At 38.3% G+C, this 24,330-nt stretch overlaps 4 protein-coding genes and 1 pseudogene across 4 annotated transcripts; all 5 read right to left on the minus strand.

The window, feature by feature from the left end:
• Nucleotides 1–3,053: 3,053 nt before the first annotated feature.
• Nucleotides 3,054–3,758, minus strand: LOC131796721 (octopamine receptor beta-2R-like; annotated as a pseudogene).
• A 1,545-nt stretch (nucleotides 3,759–5,303) lies between these two features.
• Nucleotides 5,304–6,839, minus strand: LOC131796841 (octopamine receptor beta-2R-like). The gene has a single exon (XM_059114445.2). It carries the CDS (start codon nucleotides 6,757–6,759, stop codon nucleotides 5,926–5,928), a length of 834 nt encoding a protein of 277 aa, XP_058970428.1. The 5' UTR covers nucleotides 6,760–6,839; the 3' UTR covers nucleotides 5,304–5,925.
• A 3,841-nt stretch (nucleotides 6,840–10,680) lies between these two features.
• On the minus strand, nucleotides 10,681–11,598 carry LOC131796722 (histamine H2 receptor-like). The gene has a single exon (XM_059114324.2). It carries the CDS (start codon nucleotides 11,596–11,598, stop codon nucleotides 10,681–10,683), a length of 918 nt encoding a protein of 305 aa, XP_058970307.2.
• A 3,988-nt stretch (nucleotides 11,599–15,586) lies between these two features.
• On the minus strand, nucleotides 15,587–16,795 carry LOC136278917 (trace amine-associated receptor 2-like). The gene is made up of 2 exons (XM_066162148.1): nucleotides 16,693–16,795; nucleotides 15,587–16,528 (listed from the first exon to the last, which is right to left on the minus strand). The coding sequence occupies exon 2, from the start codon at nucleotides 16,502–16,504 to the stop codon at nucleotides 15,587–15,589; it is 918 nt and encodes a 305-aa protein (XP_066018245.1). The 5' UTR covers nucleotides 16,505–16,528; nucleotides 16,693–16,795.
• Nucleotides 16,796–22,218: 5,423 nt separating this feature from the next.
• LOC131796850 (histamine H2 receptor-like) lies at nucleotides 22,219–23,073 on the minus strand. The gene has a single exon (XM_059114457.2). It carries the CDS (start codon nucleotides 23,071–23,073, stop codon nucleotides 22,219–22,221), a length of 855 nt encoding a protein of 284 aa, XP_058970440.2.
• Nucleotides 23,074–24,330: the final 1,257 nt, after the last annotated feature.

Here is a 24,330-nt window from a genome sequence, read left to right on the forward strand (position 1 = left end):
TTTGTGGTCGTTAAGTGGAAAGCTGTGAGGATATACTTTCGCTGAGGATTTGAACTAATGTAAGACCAACTTCAAACAATTAAAACATCTGGTGATTTCCTCTTGTTCGGAGGTCCCTCAAAAATACGCCACAATTGATTAATCAGGCTGAATCCTTGCCGCTCTTCGTGTTAGATCCACCCACGATCCTCCATTGCAGATTCAGTGAATTAAAGGAAGGAAACTTATCATGGGAGAGGCACGTCGGAGGGGAAACACTCGTGTGTGCATCTGTGCTTATTGACGAAAACCCCACAAATAATCATGTCCGCAGTGACGTCAACCTTTCTTATTGACAGTAAGAAATTTCTATCTAAAGATAGCTAAATAAGAGTCTTGACAACCTATCTCTGACAGCTTGATAAAAAGGTAATAATATGAAGGCCGATGGCGAGATCACTGGCAGAGAAGCAATAATGATGAAATGGTGATAAAAAATTTTATAATAGAATTGTGAGACCGAAGGAGTTACGCACGGTATGTAATTGTTTTCTCCTCTTGCTTTTTTTGGTTGTGTTGTTGTTGTTGTTTTTTTTTTTTTCTTAAAAGTGAGACCTTAATGTTTGATTCGACAATAATAACGTTAAGAAACATTTGGCGTTAGCCCAGTATGAAAGGTTTAGGATTAACGCAGTAATTCAAAAGTTGTTTGTTTGCCATGCTGGATAAATTTATTTCTTACAGTAAACCAGCTGATCTCAAATGACATCAAACTAGAACTCACTTCTACTCACTTGCAATTTATTCCGGAAAAATACCAGATAAATTTTCTTCATTTGTATCGTACACATACTCTGCTGAGTGAATCTCTAAAACTCTATTTTTTTTCAATTTTTTCTTTAAGCCACCTTGCACTTTTAAAAACATGCGCAAATTTAAATTAAGGCAAACTTTTTCCACCCGTTAAATCTTACCAGAGTCATTCAGCATGAAGAGACAACTAGCTCATTCCTTTAACAACTATGTTGTTGCTCAGTCTTGTTTCTTGAAAAATGTAAAAACAGCTAATTGAAGTTCGCTTTTTCACCACAGTAGCATTACTCATTTTTCAAAACAACCTAACTCTACTTTTCCAAAACTAATGAACTACCGCTAAGCGGTTAAACTTAGATTTAAAGGGAAAAAGAACAGTTCAAGATGGAAAAATAACCATGGCGTTAAACGACAAATTGGAGAATAAAGGTAGCCTCATTTTAGAGACAAACACTAGTGAGGTGATTATGAAATATAGTATTACGAAAATTCGAAAATTCATCTGCAAGTGAGGTAAACAATGAATGCAAAGCTGGAAATATTAGGAGGAAGTTTATTACTTTCATGTTGAAAACAGCCCTCGATGGCTTAATGATCTACACAGGAAAAGAATCTGTTATTTTAAAACTTTAGCAGGTCACAAAATGCGTCATTTAAAACGTTTTCATGGGCAGTCGATAAATAACCATTATACGCTCGCAAAACAATTATAGAGGGGTGAAAAAACATAGTACATCCTGAGAGAAACATTAATTTTCTCTATTTACAGCGGTTTGGTGTGTCAGTGAATCGAATCTTATACTTGAAATGTTTGGCGGTTGTCTTTAATCCAACGTTCCGTTTTATGTTACAGTGCCAGAAGCACGAGCCGAAGGCTTGTGTTTCTCCGCACTTCTCTCGTGTTCTCAAGAATCCCGCGTGCTTAAATAACTCAACAATGCACTCGGCGCTGAATTAGTAGTCGCGTTGGGTACCGTTGACAAGATTACACTAAAATCAAACGACCACAAAGCGGGAAATGGTCCATTTAAGTAGTAATAGCCTAAGGAAAGTTTCACTTTCAAGAAAACTCACTTTTTCATCGCATATTGCAATGCTTGCTTAATTATTTTATTTACGTCGCGAAATAGCCGTTCTTCTTTCACTACTCTGACCGACAGACTGATTGTATGACTGACTGACTGACTGACTGGGTGAATTCTCTGACTGATTAACCGATTGAATGGCTGACTGACTGATTGGCTGAATTCACCGACCAATTGACCGACTGAATGACCGATTGACTGAGGGGCTGAATGCACAGACTAAGGACTGACTGAATGGCTGGCTTAATACTCTGACCGACTGAATGATCTTATGACCGACTGAATGATCGGATGACCGACTGAATGATTGCATGATTGACTGAATGATCGGATGACCGGCTGGATGATCGCCGGATGATCGACTGAATGATTGGATGACCGATTTAATGATCGGATGATCAACTGAATGATTGGATGACCGACTGAATGATAGAATGGCCGGCTGAATGATCGGATGACCGACTGAATGATCGGATGATTGACTGAATGATCGAATGACCGACTGAATGATCGGATGATTGACTGAATGATCGGATGACCGACCGAATGATCGCCGGATGACCGACTGAATGATCGCCGAATGACCGACTGAATGATTGGATGACGAACTCAATGATCGGATGACTAACTAAATAATTGAATGACGGACTCAATGATAGAATGGCCGGCTGAATGATCAGATGAACGACTGAATACCCTGATCGACTAAATGATCGGATGACCGGCTAAATGATCGAATGACCGACTGAATGATCGGATGACCGATTGAATGATCAGATGACCGACTGAATACCCTGATTGACTGACAGACCGTCTGACTGACTAGCTGACTGAATATGCTGAACAACTAGCTAAATTACTGAACACTGACCAACTGATCAACTGATTGACTGGCGTACTAGTTGACTGAATACGCTGACCAATTAAATGACTTAACACTGACTAATACTGATCAACTGATTGCCCCAACAATTGACTTCAAACTGACTGTCTTATTGACTGAAAGACGTTCTGAAAGCTGACTGACTGACTTTCTGAAGGACTGAGAGACTGAACGCCGACTGACTGACAGACTTAGTAGACTGATGGACATGGGAACTTACGAAATGACTGAAAACTGACTGGCTGCCTGACAGACTGATTTGCAAACCTATAAAATGAAACAGACTGGCAAAATTAGACAAAAGTAACCTTAAGTGGTTCAATGTTGTTTCTCTTCTTTCAGATCACACAGCAAATGCATCGTTTTGCTTCCTCTTTTATGTCCCTCTTAAACAGAGCGCAAGCAACTGGTTGCTGGCAGAGTTTAAAACTAACAGAGGCAATTTGAATTTTTTATCATTACATGGTTGTTCGTCTTTCATTATGTATATAAGACTACATCGCAGATAGCATGCAGAATAAACAAGGAACAGGCCAATAACAATAGCCAAGAAAAGAGAACGATTGTCTTTAAAAACGAACGACATTAGAACATCGAAAAAATAAGGGTTAAAAGTGCCCAGGAAATCAAAATCATCTGAGAAACACTTTTGCGCGTCATGAACAAGAAGTATTTGAGAAGCTTCACAACGGCGATGTAACGAGCCAGAACTAAACTACATAAGTTTGTTACAGACGCATATGTGAACAGCCACCTTAGATAATCCACCCGGTCGGCAAAAGGGGCTTCATGATCGCATCCAGTTGTCTTCTCACAATTTAAAAGTGGGGAAAAGCACTCAGCTCAACACAGAAATCTGCCACAGCGAGTGAAACGACAAAAGCGTTGGTTTTAGTTCGAAGCCGCCATCGTCTGCAAATAAGGAAGACGATAAATCCATTTCCAGCTATGGTTGCGATGAAAAAAGACCAGTCAAGAATCCAGAACCAGGTTTCCATCAAGGGGTTTTTGAGCGACTTTACTCAAGTGAATATACAGAAGATAACTTTCAAAAACGAACTAATGGACCACCCACCATGGCGTGGTGGTTCCTTGACTACGGAACATTTTTACTAACACTTGTTATTAGCCTGCTAATAAAAGTGCTTATTTGTTTGCCGAGAGCTGAAATTTGTGTCAAACCATGTTATACTCACTAAATTATATCTTAGTCCGGCGCGTTGGTGTTTTAAATCAGCTGTTATTTAAGTATGTAAATTTTTAATACAAAACCCCTCTGCCCCTTTATCTGCTTCACCAATAACGTTAAGAAAACTAGCAGATTTTAGAACTCTCTGTTCTTACTGTGGCTGATTTCATCGGAAAACGTGGACACGAACTCAAACACTGACTTGTTCAGGGCAAAATTATTCCTTACTGAAAACCACCTGAATGCAGCTTTAACGCAGTCAAACAAGTACCAGAACTTCTTATTAAAAATGTGGCTCGGAATAAGTTATTCACATAGTTAAGAACAGAAAAACTTTCTTTTCAGTACTCAGCTACTGAAGTTAAGTATTTTTAATGTTTTATTTTCTTTGAACATCCTTAGTATATTGATTTAATATGTTTGAAAAAAAGTTAAATTTTAACCGTCCATTACGTCTAGTAAACATTTAAGTGCAACATCTTGCAATATTGTTGAGAGATTTTGTGAAGGAACTGGCCAAACGCACGCAACATCTTGCAACATCAGAATATGCTGCAACAAAAATGTGACCATTTTTAAACTTGATCCAAACGTGTGCAACACAAGGCGCGCAACGATGTTGCGTTTGGCCGGGCCTTTATACACTTGCCACGTAGAAAGCACAATTTTTCACGGCTCAATTAAATATATTCATACCTTTCGTCATAGTCTGGTACGAATAACATCTCTTTTCTTTAGAGGAGGAGGGAGCATCAGAAAACCCGATAGGAGCACAAATTTGTCTGTAGTTAAACTAAAGGCGTTGAAGCTGCGTCATATGTATGTTTTACTCAACGAATTTCTTTAAACGATTTGGCAATAACACTAAATACCTCCCCCCCGCCACCTCCTCCTCTCTTATACTTTCTCTGACTTACTCATGAGGCGGTACCGGAGGCCAACTTGACCTTTTGGGAATGCTTTTATTTTCTCACATATTAAATATTATTGTTTAAGTCGCTTATTTGCAAAATTTGACAATTGGAAAACATGCTGCTTTCGAAGTAAATGCGATTGAAATTTCGTTTCGAAGGACTAATCTTGCGCAAAATAATAAAGATACACTATCCTGGCCTAATGGTGTTCTCAGTTTATGCTGTGTTTCCTTTGGATGACATGTTCATTCAGCAGTGAAATATGAAGCGCTTTTTACCATGGTACTCGGGAGAGAGTTCTTCAGTAGCTAACCACATATTTTCCGAGCAATCAATACACAAATATGTTTTCTTTAGCGTTTTTATTCTAAAAATTTTTAATAACATTTCTATTTTTTGGGATGCGTCCCAATCACATGCGAGTGAATAAACACGTATTCTATTTTTTTTCACGCCACGTTTAAAAGATTGAAAGTTGTGACTTTCAAATGCCCACACCACGTCGTAAATGTTTTGGTTCCCTATGACGCATTTTCCTTCTTTTCATCTCCCAGCCAAATGACGTCAATTCCTTTAAGTAAGGGAAAGGCTAGAACATTAACTCCGACCACTATTTTCGTCTTGCTTTTCCATCTCACGCTAATGCGCAGCATGGGCGCCAAGATTGTCTTAACACCGACTGCAGGTGTCGTTGCTACGAATGAATTTCATATTCTGATTGGCAAGACGAGTATGGCGATTATTACCATCTATATCGTGCTCTTTCATACTTCAAACTCTTCACAGCATACGCTTGTGCGGTTAAGAATTTTAAAGGGTACCTTCAGATTCACACGAACAGGTAATCAAACTCGAATGAGGTAAAAGATCACTAGGATGTCAAGCAATAAATTGGAGAATAAAGGCAGCCTCGTTCAAGAGACAAAAACCACAAGGTGATCTTGGAATACAATTTTGTTTCGTTCCATAATTATCAACGCCTATTGACAAACCATTAATGAAAGCTTAAAAAACAATTTTGCGAATTTCTTGAATTAGCTGAAAAATGTTGAATCACTTAGCCTAGATGACACGGAAAATACATTTTTTCATCTCCTTCTTTATATCCCGCTTGTAGAAGGCGTACGCAATGGGGTTAATAGCAGAGTTTAAAACAAGGAGGGGTATTTTATATTCTTCATCATCACATGTTTTTCCTGTTTTGAATAATAATATATAACCACATCGTAAAGCAAATGTGTTCGCCAGAAGGAAAATTCCTATAACAATTGCCATCATTTTAACTGCAGATTTCTCCTGGATTTTGAACAGAAATCGATGATTAAAATGGAGCTGCTTTGCTAAGACACGAGCTGCTCGTTCGTGCTTGTTAACAACAATTAGCATTGAAGCGAAGCAAAAGACCAGACCACAGCATGGCAGAAAAGCCAAAAAAAATATATTCAGCGAAGTAAATATTTCAAAAAGTAGACGGTGGCTTGGACAAAGCCAATTCATTCTGAAAAAAGCCAAAGTAGTTATAACTGGAATCGCCCAAGAGATGAAAATCACCAGGAAAACGCGGCGACGTTTCATAAAAGTCAAATATTTGAAAGGCATTACGACAGCAACATAACGCTCCAGGACTAAAGTACATAGGTTTACCACTGAGGCGAATGGGAATAAGTTCCTCAAATCGTGAGATAACCTGTTGCAATCACCTTCTTCCGGGCAGAAGAACAATGAAGGGAAAGTGCTCACTCCAACAAAGAAATCCGCCACCGCAAGAGAAACGATAAACGCGTTGGTTTTGGTTCGGAGCCGCCGTCTGCTACAAACAATGAAGATAATAGATCCATTTCCACCTATGGTCAGAATGGAGAGAGACCAGCCAAGAATCCAAAACCAAGTTTCCATTTTGTTATCTGCCTTAGAGTTAATTTTTAAAATGTTTACACAGATATATTGTCAAGAATCGCACGAGAAACAACTGAAGAAAGATCGTAGTCCCTGAGGCAGCTCTTGATTTCATATTTATGAATTTTCCCCTATATAAGTGTATATCGGAGAGCCATCATGACGCCATATGTTAGGCTCCTTAATAACAGTGGAGACACTGTTCCTGTTCTGAAAATATAATTTCGTTGAAACGCAACTTCCTTTTTTTGGAAAAAGTGTATGGCGTTAATTATCAATACTACATGGTCTCGGCTTCAACATAAGTTGGAATGAACAATTTTGATGACTTAATCTGAAATGATTTCATCATAACAGCTCTGTCTTGAAATATCATTGTGAATCCAAAAACAAGGTTATATTTTGTAATATAAGTAGTTTTACTCCTATAACCTTCCAGAGACTTGTCATGGATAAACAATCATAAGTTATTCTTCGTATAATGATAATGATAATGATAAGGAAATTATATAGCGCTAAAACTATAAACAATATTCAGAAGCGTTTTACATAAGTTAAAGTTCTATAATAATTAAAATTAAAATATTCAAAGGCAATAAACATTAGAACTATTGAAACAAACTAAAAGCTTTCCTAAATAGAAATGCTTTAAGTTGCTTTTTAAAAATGGCGAGGCTACTACTTGTTCTTATAGTTAATGGCAGCGAGTTCCATAAAACAGGTGCAGCATGAGCAAAGGCCCGATCCCCAAGTGAAGAGCAGTTGGCTTTTGGAACGAACAGAAGAAATTGAGCAGACGAGCGAAGAGCATAACTAGTCCCTGGTTTCAGGGACAAAAGATCTTTAGTGTGAGGAGGACTTTGGTTGCGTATAATGGACACCAACATCTTTTACTCCTGCTATCATGATCAAATACAGGTGGAGAAAGTGTTCCTCAAGATCTATTTGGAAGAGAACTGTTATGGAAAATTAAACTCATGTTTTCGCTAAATTTGGCGTCCTAATGACATACAACGAGTCCACCTTATGTGCTAGCATATAACAGCAGCCGGCTAAAAACCTTAATTTTGTTTGAAAGTAAATATCTACTCACAACTTATTAAAAAAATTATTCAATATGATGGTGTCTAAGAAGAGTTCTTAGCTTTCTCCCATTTCAAAAAAACACTTGAATTCGTCTAACGTCTGTAAAATTTCTACTGCCAGAGCTAATCGTTGGTAATTTTACGATTCACTTTTAAGCAAGAGAATATCAACTGTGCTAACCTATCCCTGTGACCCATGATGGTTTTTTTAAGTCCATTTTAAATTTCGCACCACGCTGGGAAGTTATTCTTATTCACACGTCGCATGATAACGCGGATAACGATCTTGATATCATCTGTCGTTGTAGTTTCCAATGTTCTAGTTTTAAACGAGTGTTTAAAAATTGTAACCGCTCAATATAGAAACAAGTGTCTAAATGTTTGCCTCTTCATTCGAATACTCACCTTAAGTCAATCAATCATATCAATCATATTCTCTTGTTCTTGAATGTTTATAAGTCTTTTAGCAGCAGGATGGGAATATTTGCGTTACATCAATCATCATACCCTTAGTTAGAAGAGGATTCGCAGAAAAATTTATAGTTTAAAAGTTACATATATATTTAGTTTAAAAGTTACATATCAAAACCGCACTATAAAAAGAATATTCCTGTGAATAATTACAATCATGTTGACTTTCATTTATATGTCTAGGAACCAAATGCAAACCTTGGAACCTCCCTAACGTGAAGCGGACCTGTTTTGTTTTTGTTTTAGTAACTGCGAGGTCCCGTAGACGAGTTCTCGCAAACAATCAAGGGAATATAATTGTTACTTTATTTTCTCTTACCTGAGCTAAACTGACAAAACGATCGATTGGACTATCTTAATTTGCAAGTCAATAATGGTAGATATAATTTCAGTATAACCAGAAGCATCTTATTTACCTTGTCATCCGAAAAATTATACTTTTAAAAGTGCTTTTATTGAAGTTTGGCTGACGTAATTGATTTGTGCAACGATGAGTTCATGTCTAACAACATAATCAATCACAATGAGATGAAAATGTTCGGAAAAAAACCTTGAATATGCATGATTCATGCACGGAAAATCTTGCCAGATATGTTCATCCTTTGAAAAGTGAAAACGGTACGATAACTTAAAAGCGATGTACTTATAATCCGAACTTAATTCAAATGCAAAAGCTTCACCAATTTAGAAAAATAGATATGTTTAAACTCTCTCAAAAGTCCATCGGCAGTTTTCCAAGGCAATTTTTGGGCTATCAGTGAACACCTGGCTTCGTGAGACCTTTCTGAATTTGCATAGTAGGGTAATGTTATCAACATATTCCTAAGAAAAAACGACAAGTAAGCGACAAATGATCCAACGAACGAATCAGGAAGGTGTCTTCAACCCCATATCTGTTGTTCAACTTGATCAGAAATGCAGTTCACAGCACAGGACAAAATTTTTTAAGCCAACCATTTATTTCGATTACTTTACCTTCTTTGAGTCCAAGGAAAAAGACAGATCATCGTAAGTTTTAACTTACGATGATCTGTCTTTACTTAAAAGTAAAATAATCGTACTCACGTTTGCGAACGACAAAAACCATATGGCATTCGTACTGTGTTTCAGCCGCTTTCTTTTGTATACGCCGCCTAAATCGGCTTAAACATTAATTGAGTCAAATAAACACATTCTGCACACTCCAAATTAACTGTTTACGCATCAGGTAGGATATCTGTCTGACTAAGTATCTCCCCGTTTTCTTTTTAAGTAATCAAAGTTAAAGGAAACTTCCCCTTCGATGAAAACTCACTTTTTCATGGGCGTATTACAGTGCTTACTGACCACGAAATAACTGTTTACTCTTTTAATCTTAGAAAAACACAATCGAAGTTAGATTTGCCTTCAACAAAGCCACAATGGCGAAGAAATAATTTCGGACACAATATTTGTCAAGAAACTTGATAAAACGATATCATATATCTTTTTATACCCGACATTGACGAAGCACCACAGTTTCTTTAAAATCTTCACTCCCTTTATTCAGTTGTATATTGAAAACTGGCTTAATAACTAAATTACTGACTACCCTGACCGACTGAATGATTGACTGCCGGTATGAATTAGATCTGAGTGACTGACTTACTGACTAGTGGACGGATGGACGGATGGAGGGACGGACGGACGGACGGGGGAACGGGGGACGGACGGACGGATGGACGGACGGACGGACTGACGGAAGGACAGATGAACTGACTGACTGAATGACAGACTAAGTGACTGACATACAGACTAACTCACGGACTGACGGACTGACTGAAAACTGACTGATTGACTGAGTGACTGACTAATTGAGTGACTGACTGATTAAATAACTGACTGACTGACTGACTGACTGACCGACCGACTAAGTGAAGGACTGACGGATAGGGTGACTGACGGACTAAATGAAAACTGATTGATTGACTGACTAAGTGACTGACCGACTAACTGATCAACTGACTTACTAACTGACTGACAGACTGACTGACTGATTGACGGACTGAATGTCTCACTGACTAACTAATTGACAGATTGAGAGACAAACTGACTGACTGACAGAATGGTTTGCAAAATTATAAAATGAAACAGACCAATTAGCAGAGGTAGAAAAAAACTAACCGTAACAATTGAAAATATACAAAAAGAAATACGAATTGGTAAGGATTGATGAGATGAAAAGAATTCTTTCAGACATTGATATGAAAGGTATGATCTACTCTCCTCATCATGCACACACCGTCAGCAAAATCCTTATCTTACTTATGGACTTTTAACTCGTGGTGCATAGCTGAAGACAGTCGAGAAGACGTTTGTCCAAGTTTTGAATTTTTGGATTGACATGTTAAGCATTACAGCTGCGTAGGATGAAAGAGTTGTTTTCATCAATTGGCTCTGTGCGGTTTCTTTTTTTACACACGACACAGCAAATATATTGTGTCATCTCCATGTTTATGTCTCTCTTGAAGACGGCATAAGCGAAGGGGTTGACGACGGAGTTTAATACAAGAAGGGGTATTTTATATTCCTGACCATCACACGGTTTTTCGTCGTCATTCAAAATGTAAATAAAGCTACATCGCAAAGCGAACGAGTAAGTTACAAGAAACAAACCAATCACAATTGCCATTATTTTCACAGCAGCCTTTTCCTTGATTCTGAGCAAAAATCTTTGGTTATAGCGGAGTTGTTTTGCCAAGATGCGGGCGGCCCTTTCGTGCTTGTAAACAATGTAATACATTGATGCAAAGCAAAAAATTAGACCGGAACACGGTAAGAATTCTAGAAAAACAATGGTAATCAGTGTCAGCACTTTAAACAGCAGAATCTCTTTAAAAACAAGCCCGTTTAGTAAAAAAGCCAAGACCAAAATAACTGGAATGGTCCAAGAGATAACAAACATTTGGAGAACCCGTTTGCGCGTCATAAAAGTCAAGTAACTTAAAGGCTTCACAACAGCAACGTAGCGCTCCAGGACTAAACCGCACAAGTTTGTAACCGAAGTGTACCCAAAGAGCCATCTTAGATAATCCATCCCGCTCGCTAAGAAGGCCTTTGGGTTACATCCAATTATCTCTTCGCAAACGAAAAGCGGGGGAAAAGTACTGAGCCCAACACAGAAGTCCGCCGCTGCAAGAGAAACTATAAATGCGTTGGTTTTGCGAAGCCGCCGTCTTCTGCTAACGAGGCAGATGATAAATCCATTTCCAGTTATGGTCAGAATGGACAGAGACCAACCAAGAATCGAAAACCAAGTTTCCATTTTGTGGTTGTTAAGTGGAAAGCTGTGAGGATATACTTTCGCTGAGGACTTGAACTAATTTAAGAACAAACATTGAAAATATCTAGTGATTTTCTCTTGTTCGGAGGTCCCTCAAAAATACGTCACAATTGATTAATCAGGCTGAATTCTTGCCGCTCTTTGTGTTAGGTCAACCCACAATCCTCCATTCCAGATTTGGTAACTCAATGAACTTAAGGAAGGAAACTAATCATAGGAGAGGCACGTCGGAGGGGAAACACTCGTGTGTGCATCTGTGCTTATTGACCAAAACCGCACAAATAATCATGTCCGCAGTGACGTCAACCTTTCTCATTGACATTGAGAAATTTCTATCTAAAAAGAGCTAAATAAGAGTCTTGACAACCTATCTCTGACAGCTTGATAAAAAGGTAATAATATGAAGGCCGATGGCGAGATTACTGGCAGAGAAGAAATAATGATGAAATGGTGATAACAAATTTTATAATGGAATTGTGAGACCGAAGGAGTTACGCACGCTATGTAATTGTTTTCTCCTCTTGCTTTTTTTGGCTTTGTTGTTGTTGTTGTTGTCGTTTTTTTCTCGAGACCTTAATGTTTGATTAGACAATAGTAACGTTCAGAAACATTTGGCGCTAGTCCAGTATTAAAGGTTTAGGATTAACGCAGTAATTCAAAAGTTGGTTGTTTGCCTGCAGGATAAAATTATTTCTTACTGTAAACCAGCTGATCTCAATTGACATCAAAACTAGAACTCACTTCTACCCACTCGCAATTTATTCCGGAAGAATACTCGATACATTTTCTTCATTTGTATCGTATACATACTCTGCTGAGTGAATCTCTGAAAATCTTTTTATTTCAATTTTTACTTTAAGTCCTCCTTGCACTTTTAAAAACATGCGCAAATTTAAATTAAGGCAAACTTTTTCCACCCGTTAAATCTTACCAGAGTCATTCAGCATGAAGAGACAACTAGCTCATTCCTTTAACAACTATATGTTGTTGCTCAGTCTTGTTTCTTGAAAAATGGAAAAACAGCTAATTAAAGTTCGCTTTTTCACCAAAGTAGCATTACTCATTTTTAAAAACAACCTAACTCTAAAATCTTTCCTAACCTAACTCTACTCTTCCAAAACTAATGAACAACCGCTAAGCGGTTAAACTTAGATTTAAAGGGAAAAAGGACAGTTCGAGATGGAAAAATAACCATGGCGTTAAACGACAAATTAGAGAATAAAGGTAGCCTCATTTTAGAGACAAACACTGATGAGGTGATTATGAAATATAGTATTACGAAAATTCGAAAATTTATCATCGTTGTCATCTGCAAGTGAGGTAAACAATGAATGCAAAGCTGGAAATATCAGGAGGAAGTTTATTACTTCTCATGTTAAAAACAGCCCTCGATGGCTTAATGATCTACACAGGAAAAGAATCTGTTGTTTAAAAATTTTAGCAAGGTTCGCAAAATGCGTCATTTAAAAAGTTTTCATGGGCAGTCGATAAAAAACCATTATACGCTCGCAAAACAATTATAGAGGGGTGAAAAAACATAGTACACCTGTTCGCCAGGTCTTGGCACTCGTGGTGCTAAGACAATTTCTTCATGCCAAGTTACGGTGGGGTTCCTGGTGAGGCTCAGTTTAAAAAGAAGGCAGGGCTACCAAGCTGGTTTTCAACGGTCGTGTTTCAAGGTTGATGTGTACGTGGCCTGTTAGAAACCTCTAAACTGGAAATTTGGTCGTTGGTCGCACAGGGAAGATTGAGTTTCTATTGAATTGAAATGAAACTGCAGTATGTGTGCTTAGATTCTGCGTTGGATTTGTGGCCGCCCGGCCATTTTGCATTGGAATTTTTCGCTTCTCAGATTGGGCGTTCGGAAATGGAGTGTTCAGCCTTGAGCTTTTCTTATGTACGTGAAAACCTCGAAATTGACAACTCGCTAAAATGGGTTCTTTTCATGAAAGTAAGCAGTCAGATAACAAGTGATACGCTGTGGAAGTAAGGTGAGATATTTTAATTGAGAATTTGACGTATTGTTTTATTCCTTAGAGCGGTCGTAAATATTCCCATAAAAACTCTTATAATTCCGCATTAACTGTTATTGCGCAAGATGATCATCTCACAGCTGGAGCTTGGGCTGCCTGTGGTATATAACAGTGGGTGCATGTCTAACAATATAATCGAGCGTAATAGATGAAAATGTTCTGCATAAAATTTCATTTCTTAAGTAGGCAAGACTCGTTCAAGGAAAATCTGTGACTTCATTCTTTAACGGCTCGAAACTTAAACAGGATTAACATATTATTCGTTTGAAAACCAAATTAACTTTTTGATTATCAGTGAACGCTTGGCTCTATGAGACCCGCCTGAATTAGTAGGGTACTGTTCAAGAGATTATAAACTGTTATGTCGTGTAGGTTATCGTTAACAAGATTATCCTAAAAGATCAAACGACAAGAAAGCGGGAAATGGTCCATTTAAGTAGTCAAAGCCTAAGGAAACCTTCACTTTCAAGAAAACTCACTTTTTCATCGCTTATTGCAGTGCTTGCTGACTTCGTTTATCTACGTCGCGAAATAGCCGTTCTTCTTTCACTACTCTGACCGACAGACTGATTGTATGACTGACTGACTGACCGACCGACTGACTGACTGGGTGAATTCTCTGACTGATTAACCGATTGAATGGCTGACTGACTGATTGGCTGAATTCACCGACCAATTGACTGATTGAATGACCGATTGACTGAGAAGCTGAATGCTCAGACTAAGGACTGACTGAGTGGCTGGTTTAATACTCTGACCGACTGAATGATCTTATGACCGACTGAATGATCGGATGACCGACTGAGTGATTGAATGATTGGCTGAATGATCGAATGACCGGCTTTATGATCGCCGAATGATCGACTGAATGATCAGATGACCGACTGAATACCCTGATCGACTAAATGATCGGATGACCGACTGAATACCCTGATCGACTGAATGATCGGATGATTGACTGAATGATCGAATGACCGACTGAATGATCGAATGATTGACTGAATGATCGGATGACCGACCCAATGATCGCCGGATGACCGACCCGATGATCGCCGGATGACCGACTCAATGATCGGATGACCAACTAAATAATTGAATGACCGACTCAATGATAGAATGGCCGGCTGAATGATCGGATGACTGACTGAATACCCTGATCGACTGAATGATCGGATGACCGACTGAATACCCTGATCGACTGAATGATCGGATGACCGACTGAATGATCGGATGACCGACTGAATGATCGGATGACCGTCTGAATGATCGGATGACCGACTGAATACCCTGATTGACTGACCGACTGACTGACTGACTGACTAGCTGACAGAATATGCTGACCAACTAGCTAAATGACTGAACACCGACTTACTGATCAACTGATTGACTGATTTACTGGGTGACTGAATACGCTGACCAATTAAATGACCTAACACTGACTAATACTGATCAACTGATTGCCCCGACAATTGACTTAAAACTGACTGTCTTATTGACTGAAAGACGTACTGAAAACTGACCGACTGACTGTCTGAAGGAATGAGAGACTGACAACTGACTGACTGACAGACTTAGTTGACTGATGGACTAGGTAACTTACGAAATGACTGAAAACTGACTGGCCGATTGACAAACTGACTGGCTGACTGACAGACTGATTTGCAAACCTATTAAATGAAACAGACTGGAAAAATTAGACAAAAGTAACCTTAACAGTTAAAAATGAACCAAAAGGAACGAGAATCGATAAAACTTGATGAGATTAACAGGATCCTTTTTTATTGTTATGATCTACTCTTGTCATCATGCACACACCATAAGCAAATTCTGAATTATAATTTCATACTTAAGTTATTGACTGTTAACCCGATCGCGGAACAAATATTAATAGTTCAAGACAAATTTTGGTTGATTAGGAGCTGCTCTGGTTTGACGCGTTAAATATTGTAGTTCCGCAGGATGAAAGAGTTGTTTTCATAAATTGGATCACTGTGGTGTTTCTTTTTACAAATGACGCAGCAAATATACCGTTTTATCTCCATGTTTATGTCTCTCTTGAAGACGGCATAAGCGAAGGGGTTAACAACGGAGTTTAATACAAGAAGGGGAATTTTATATTCTTTATCATCACACGGTTTTCCGTATTTCAAAATGTGTATGAAGCTACATCGTATAGCGAATGAGAAGGCGAGAAGGAATATACCAATAACAATTGCCATTATTTTCACGGCAGCCTTTTCCTTGATTCTAAACAAAAATCTTTGGTTAAAGCGGAGTTGGTTTGCTAAGATGCGGGCGGCTCTTTCGTGCTTATAAACAACATAATACATTGATCCAAAGCAGAAAATTAACACACAAGACGGCAAGATTTCTAAAAATACAGTTGAAATTGAGATGAGCACTTTAAACAACACAATCTCTTCAGAAACAAGCCAGTTTAATAAAAATGCCAAGACAACGACGACTGGAATGGTCCAAGACATGAAAATCATCTGAAAAACGCTTCTGCGTGTCATAAAAGTCAAGTAACTTAACGGCCTCACAATAGCAATGTAGCGATCCAGGACTAAACTGCACAAGTTTGTCACAGACGCAAATATAAACAGCCACCAGAAATAATCCACCCAGCTGGCTGGCAAGGCCTTAGGGTCGCATCCGGTTATCTCCTCGCAGACGAAAAGCGGTAGAAAAGCACTCCAGCCAGCACAGAAGTCTGCCAATGCGAGAGAAACGACAAAAGCATTGGTTTTGTTTCGAAGCCGCCTCCTTCTGCAAACAAGGAAAATAATAAAGCCATTTCCAGTCATGGACAGGATGGAAAGAGACCAGCCAAGAATCCAAAACCACGTTTCCATTTTGTGGTCTTCAGGTGGCCAGCTCTATACAAATGAAAGCTGAGAGTATAAAGTTTGGGTTTGGACTACAAAACTACAATTCCCTATGCAACTAAAAAGCATTGGAAAACACTCCGTTGATTTTATGATGTCGTCTCCCTCAAACACATCGCAGTTGACAAATCAGCCTGAAATCCGGCCGCTCTTACCGTTAAGTTAACAGCCTCTAGTCCTTCAATGAAGTCAATGAATCAAAGGAAGGTAACTGATCACAAGAGAGGCAACCACGGGGTACTCATTCTAGTACACTTCTATTCTAATTGATGAAAATCGCACGATGTTCGTGGTGATATGAAGCCTTTCCACGAGCAGTAAGAAACTAGATTATTGAAGATAGCTAAATATGGATTTTGACAACTTATCTCTGACAGCTTCAGCACATTGTCAGGTCTCCTTTTGTTGTCTTAAAATAAAATGTCATAATATACAAACTAATTGCAAAAAACACTGTCAGAAAACAAGTAATAAAGTTTATTGAAAGCAGTAGTGGTGAAATGATGCTAAAATTAACTGCTTTCTGTTTGGATGAAAACATCGCTTAAAAAAGTCAATTCCATAACGAAACGCTAATGCCCTAGCGAGCAAAAGCGCCCGGTATTTCCGGCTATTTCTATATTAGTTTTTTGTAGTTGATTTTTGTTATAAACTTGCTTCTCCTCAAAATAATTGTAATTTCATAGTATTTTCGCTGATTGCTAAGTCTCAAAAATGCAATTTATTCAGCCGCTTCTTAACAATTCTTCAACCACCTTATCTATTTTTAGCGAGTCATATTTTCCTCCTTCAATTTTATAGATGGCTAAAGAAAGAGGGGAAAAGTTCCATTTTTGCCTTTCCACTGTCAAAAACATCGAACAGTTAATAAATCACCCGCTACATTCTTCGATATGGAGTAAAATCGTTGCATACCTCGTTTCACTACTTTCAACACGCTAACTAATTGAAAGATGAAACTTCCTATGAAGACAGTTCACTTTGTTTTATTTGCATATAGCGACAAGTTATCATCAGTCGCATTTGGCTAAAAAAGTCTCTTCTCCTCTTTTAAACTTAGTGTTCGGTCACTTTATAGTGGGTTAAACTTTAAATTATAGTTGTGAGCTTGATGATAAAATATTTCGTAAAATCTGTCGCGACAACACTGATCACAACGTTTTTAGACTCTACCTAAACGAGGCAAAGCATCTTCACCTACGCAAGTGTTTATCGATTTTTTCTCACCTGCCTTCTATACTGCATTATCTTTTAAAAACTCCAACGTTTTGATGCATTTTCACCAATCTTCCGCTTAGAATCACCCGACAATATCTGACCTACGTCTTTGCCATCTTTTTTAAAAGCTTCCTTCTCCATCTGTCCACACAGAAAACGGAACATTTCAAACGTGGTGCATTTTCAAGATACTCTACCAGTGTAACCTTTTCCGAATATCTACTTTGCATCTGCGTTTTTTGGTGTTTTGGTGAAAGGAAAAAGTAGACATTATCGAACGTCAGGTAAGCACGCTAGTGTGGACGAGGCCTTTTCAAAACTGAGTTTCTCTCTATATCTAACAACTCTTTTTACCTCCTTCCTTATGTCCCTCTCAAGATCTCATTAGCAATTCTCCTTACTGTTTGCCATACAACTCATATGATGTCAGTTCTGGGAATTTGGTATTGAATCAACTAATACTCCCCTAACTGATATTTTCTCTTATGTTCATCACCTTTCTGTTTGATATTGTATTGATTTGGTGAGGAGAAACGACAAACGCGTTGGTTTTGGTTCGAAGCCATCGTCTGCTGTAAACGAGGAAGATAATAAATCCATTTCTAGTTATGGTTAGGATGGAAAGAGATCAGCCAAGCATCCAAAACCAGGTTGCTATTCTTGCTATCGTTTCTTGCTATTTGTGTTTGTGTTTTCTGCTCCCTTTTATGAATAAGACATCATAATCGAAGTATCATATTTTAAATGGTGACAAACACTATTTACATATGTGTGTTCAGGATTTTGCCTCCACTACTCAACCGGGCACACAAAGAGTTGATATCTGGGCGCGTTGGCCAGCCAAGACACCGTTTATTTAACGCCAAATCGATATGCCTACGAAAGTCTTATACGATTGAAGTAAACTAAATGCATCAAAGCCGGACACAAAAACCCCTAAAAACCAGCAGGCGGAAAAAACGGGGAACGCGTGCCCCCAACTAAAGCAGCGGTGCCACCCCTGGGGTTTAAGGGTATCCTATGAATGACATGTTATACACAGTTACTTAAGGTAGTATGCAAGTAAAGCTCTAAACTTATACAAAAACGAAAACGAACAACTAAACACAGCGAAGGCTGACCGTAGAATGCCTTGCCCTACAAACGACCTCTACCTACAAACCACCATCCCATAACTCTCCGCGCACCTTACACCCGCCCCAGTCCTCTTATACGTGCCCAGTCCTCTTGCACGTTTCTCCATGTGTTTAATTCGTCAGTAATAGAAAAGCACTTTGGAAAATTAACAATCATATTCTTGACGTATCATATTCGTATTTTCCGGTAGATCATTAAAGCACGCATCTGCGGACCAATTTTACCATTGCTACTACTCTATTTTATTTTTCCTCACCTGTCTAAACTTCCATGGCCCCTCCCCACGAATTTTAAAGCAGGATAGAATTCAATAAAACCAAAAAATTAACATTAACAAGTGCGACCGTGCTATTCTGCCAGTAATTTTTTTTCAGTTACGATTCACATAAATATTACTAGCTTCTCTAAACACAGCCGAAAAATGAGAATATTCAACCTGCATATGAGATGCATTCCAGGAAGGCATTTATGCCGAAATGACGTTTCATGCAATATTCCGACGAGCCTAAAGGCGCATACGTAGGAGTGTAATTCAAGTTAGGAGTGTTGAGAGAAAAATGGCCGAACATGACGGTTCTAATGAAATAGGTAAACAATTTTTCACCAATCCATCCAACATCCCAGCTACAGAAATAGTCATCAAAGTCTAGTCGGCAATAAGAGTGCTTGACTCAAAGCAAGCAGACACCGTAAGACGAACTGTAAACGGCATCCTTCAACAGGCCAAACCACCCAAGCCCAACATCACGAAGGATATGCAAAAGGCCTTTAAGAATATAAAACAACACGACACTATCACTATTCTGCCAGCAGAAAAGGCTGCGCTAGTGTATCCTAGACACAAACACCTACCATGAAAAAATGAAAACCTTAATTGAAACAGGTCCGTACCAACAGTGTATACCGCGGGCGAAACAGGGAGATCCATGCGAGAAAGGTTAAATGAACATGACAGAGACATACGGTTTTCTCGTACTCGGACCTCTGCGGGAAAAAAGAGGAACAAAGTTGAGAATATCTCCTTGTTTGTCATCTGACATAAAGAAAACAGTGAATTCTAAGCTGGAAACACTGGGAGTAAGTCAATTACTTGTCATATAAGAAACAGCCCTTTAAAACATAAAGATGCGCAAAGGAAAAAACGTTAAGAAAATTTTCCAAAAAGCGTCTTTTGAAAACTTTCTAGGATAAAAGACAACAGAGGTATTCAAGGGAGAAATGAACTATTTTACACACGTAAAACAGTTATCAAGGAGGATGGGTAAGAACATAGCTGGCCCAGAACCGACAGACGTGGCGATCCTTCGTAGCCGCCCTACGTGCCACACGGCATAATGGGCATGAGTGAGTGAGTGAGTGATATTGCAAATTGCATCAAAAGTACTCTCGACACACGGTTTTTGCGAGACAATCGATTATATTCTTAGTTGTGTTTAATCGAGCCTCTGACTTGCCTTCTGTACATAACATGTTCGAAACCGAACGTTTTTCGTCCTGTTAAACTCCATCTACCTTGCTGCTAAGAAAACACAGTAATCCAACTTCCTGTAATTCCATATTTCTCAGTTGAGCTTGCACACTTTACGACCAGCTACTAAACACAGCAAATGGGATGTCTCTTTTCGTAGGGAGAAATTATTTATTTTTATGCCAAGTCACCTGAGCTATAAACTGACAAAACGATCGATTGGACTATCTTAATTTCCAAGTCAATGATGACAGATATTATTTCAGTATAACCAGAAGCATGTTATTTCTCTTGTCACCCGAAAAACTCTACTTCTAAAAGTACTTCTACTGAAGTTTGGCAGACGTAATCAATTTGAACAACAATGAGTGCATGTCTAACAACATAATCAATCACAATGAGATGAAAACGTTCGGAAAAAAATTTCTTAAATACGCATGATTCATACACGGAAAATCTTGCTGGATAAGTTCTTCCTTTGACAAGTTAAAACGGTTCAATAACGTAAAAACGATTTACTTATAATCCGAACTTGATTCGAATGTAAAAGCTTCACTGATTAAAAAAACTAAATTTATAACTCTCTCAAAAGCCCACTGGCGGCTTTCCAAGGCAATTTTTTGGTTATCAGTGAGCACCTGGCTTCGTGAGACCTTACTGAATTTGTGTTGTAGGGTATTGTTAACAAAATCTTCCTAGGACAAAACGACAAGTAAGCGGCAAATCATCCAAGGAACGAATGCGGAAGGTGTTTTTAACCGCATATCGGTTGTCCAACTTGATAGTTCAAAGTCTCAGAAATGCAGTTCGCAGCACAAAAAAATTTTAAGCGAACCATTTCGTTCAATTGTTTTTCCTTCTTTGAGTCCAAGAAAAAAACAAATCATCGTAAGGTAACTAAAATTATCGTACTCACGTTTGCGAACGACAAAAGCCATACGGCGTTAATGGTGTTTCACCGGCTTTGCGTTGTATACACCACCGCTTGACCATTAATAAAGTCTGAAAATAAACACGTTCTGCATACTCCAAATTAACGGTTCACGTATCATCATCTGTTTGACTCAGTATCTCTCCTTGTTCATTTTAAGTAAGACCTTGATGTTTGATTCAAGATTTAACAATGATACCGAAGAGATAAATTTGGCGCTAGTCCAGTCTTAAAGGTTTAGGATTAACTCAGTAATTCAAAATTGGGTTGTTTGTTATGCAGGATAGAATTATCTCTCCCAGTAAACCAGCTGATCTCAACTGACATCAACATCAGAACTCATTTGCGATTTATTCCGGAATAGTACTAATTTTCTTCATTCGCAGCATATACATACTCTGCCAAGCGCATCTCAGATAGTCAATTTTTTATTCTAAGTCCTCCTTGTACTTTTAAAACATGCGCAAATTTAGGCCAAATTTTTTGCACCTGTTAAATTAACTTAGCATGGAGAGATAACTAGCTTATTACTCTAACTTCTATGTTCTTGCTCAGTCTTATTCCTTAGGAAAATTTAAACGCATCTCATTAAAGTTAGCTTTTCAACAAAGTAAAATTACTCATTTTTCAAACGAACAACCTGATCTCAATTGACATTGAGATCTAGTTTGAGATCTCTAGACCTTATTCATTTGCATTTTATGCCCAGCGATAAAACTTTATATCAATAAAACACGAGTATAACATTTCATTTTGAGCTTTACTCAATAATTTGAATCCTAAAACTATATAACTTGTTTCCTGCTTATAAAAATTATTTTCTATAATAGGGAATGCTTGCATTACGTTATGATCGATCCTAGTAGAAAGCTATCTATTGGGAAAAAATCTAGAGTCATTAAGTTATTCAATATTGTTTCTCTTCTTTCAGATCACACTGCGAATGCTTCGTTTTACCTCCTCCTTTATGTCCCTCTTGAACAGAGCGTAAGCAACAAGGTTGATGGCAGAGTTTAAAACGAGAAGAGGTGTTTTAAATTCTTCATCATTACACGATTTTTTGCCCTTCAGGATGGAAACAAGAAAACATTGCAAGGCAATTATGACAACTGTAATAAATAGGCCAATAACAATGGCCATCAATTTCACAGCAGACTTCTCCCCGCTTTTGAACAAAAATCGACGATTAAAGCGGAGTTGTTTTGCTAAAATGCGGGCAGCTTGTTCGTGCTTATAAACCACATGTAACATAGAACCAAACCAAAAGATAAGACCACAGCATGGCAAGAACTCGAAGAAAATCATCATTATCCAATAATTAATTAAGAAAAGAGAACTGTTGTCGTTAAAAGCTAGCCATGTTAGAATGAAGGGGAAAATAACAAAAATTGAAAGTGCCCAAGAGAGAAAAATCATCTGAGAAACACGTTTGCGCGTCATGAATGTTAGGTACTTGAGAGGCTTCACAACAGCTATGTAGCGATCCAGGACTAAACTGCACAAGTTTGTTACAGACGCATACGCAAAAAGCCACCTTATCAATTCCACGGCCCTGTTTTCTTTAAAAGCGCCGGGGCTGCATCCAGTTGTCTTCTCGCAGACGAAAAGTGGGAGAAAAGCAACCAACCCAACACAGAAATCCGCCACTGCAAGAGAAACGACAAATACGTTGGTTTTGGTTCGAAGCCGCCGTCTTCTGCAAACGAGGAAGACGATAAATCCATTTCCAGCTATGGTTAAGATGGAAAGAGACCAACCGAGAATCCAAAACCAGGTTTCCATTTTGTCATCGCAAAAAATTGTTTTATTCCAGTGATAACCATCTGAGGAAGGATCACAATCCTTGAATCCGCCTTTAGAAAATTAACAGCATTGACGTTTTTGATGCTTTAATTTTGTTTGGGGATTTATCACCTACACCAGAGATAAAGTAACTGTCAAAGAACATTGACATATCCTTTTCCCCCAGAGTAAATTTCCGCCTTGAAGGATGAATACGTTAACTGGGCGAAACATTGACCTAGGCGCTCTTTGCAAATACTAAAACACTGTGAATAGGTATGGATTCCAAAGTATACTTGAGTTTTGCTAACGATTGTTAAGAAATAGTTAAAAGCCAAATAAGGGGCAGCGTTCCCCTTCCATCTTTCTTTCAATTAAAATCAAATGTAATTTTTGTTATAAATTCGTCTTAAAGAATGTTAGCGCTTGTTTATCAGTCGTAGTTCAACATATTCCTCGTTACTGTAAAAAAGGAACTCTATAATGTTTCCATTATTTTCTTTTGAATGCACTTAATTTAGCGTTCTTCCTTGCCCTTGCCCCCGGCAAAAAAAATCTCTAAAGGTATGCATGTTTGCTGTCTCTGCCGGTTGCGATCGAGTCATACACCACGAAGTGTATACTCTCTCTTGTGAATGAGCGCTGTGGTAGGTAAAATGTTTAAAAATGAAAAGATCGTGTTCATGATGTTTATACGGCGCAACACATTCAAGGATATTCTTGATTGAGAGGTTTACATTTAGCTTTCAGTGATCAGCTGGCTTAAACGATTTCAATTTCAAAACTGACTCTAATTTTAAGAAAAGTTCCGCTTTACATACAAAATAAACTCAGAATTCCGACCAGTATCAGGTATAGACAAGAGCCCATTAACTACTCTTGGTTTGTTTGAAAACATCGCCAAAAAGAGTCAATCATATACCAAAACCCGTATTTCGGCTGTTTCTATATCTTTTTAGTTTATTTTTACTATAAACTTGCTTCTCCTCAAAATGCGTGCAATTTTAAATTGTTTTCGTTGATTGCTAAGTCTCAAAAGTGCAACTTTACTCAGCCGCTTCCCAGCAATCCTTCAATCTGGTTTAACGGCCAAAAATTACCACGCCATCTATTTTTAGCGAGTCACATTATCCTCTTCTAATTTTATAGATGGCTAAAAAAAAGAGGGGAAAAAGTTCTATTTTTGCCTTTTCACTGTCAAAAATATCGAACAGTTAGTAAATCACCCGCTACATTCTTCGGTATGGAGTGAAATCG

Source organism: Pocillopora verrucosa, chromosome 1 (genome assembly GCF_036669915.1).
Source record: "Pocillopora verrucosa isolate sample1 chromosome 1, ASM3666991v2, whole genome shotgun sequence".
Classification (NCBI taxonomy): Eukaryota; Metazoa; Cnidaria; class Anthozoa; order Scleractinia; family Pocilloporidae; genus Pocillopora; species Pocillopora verrucosa.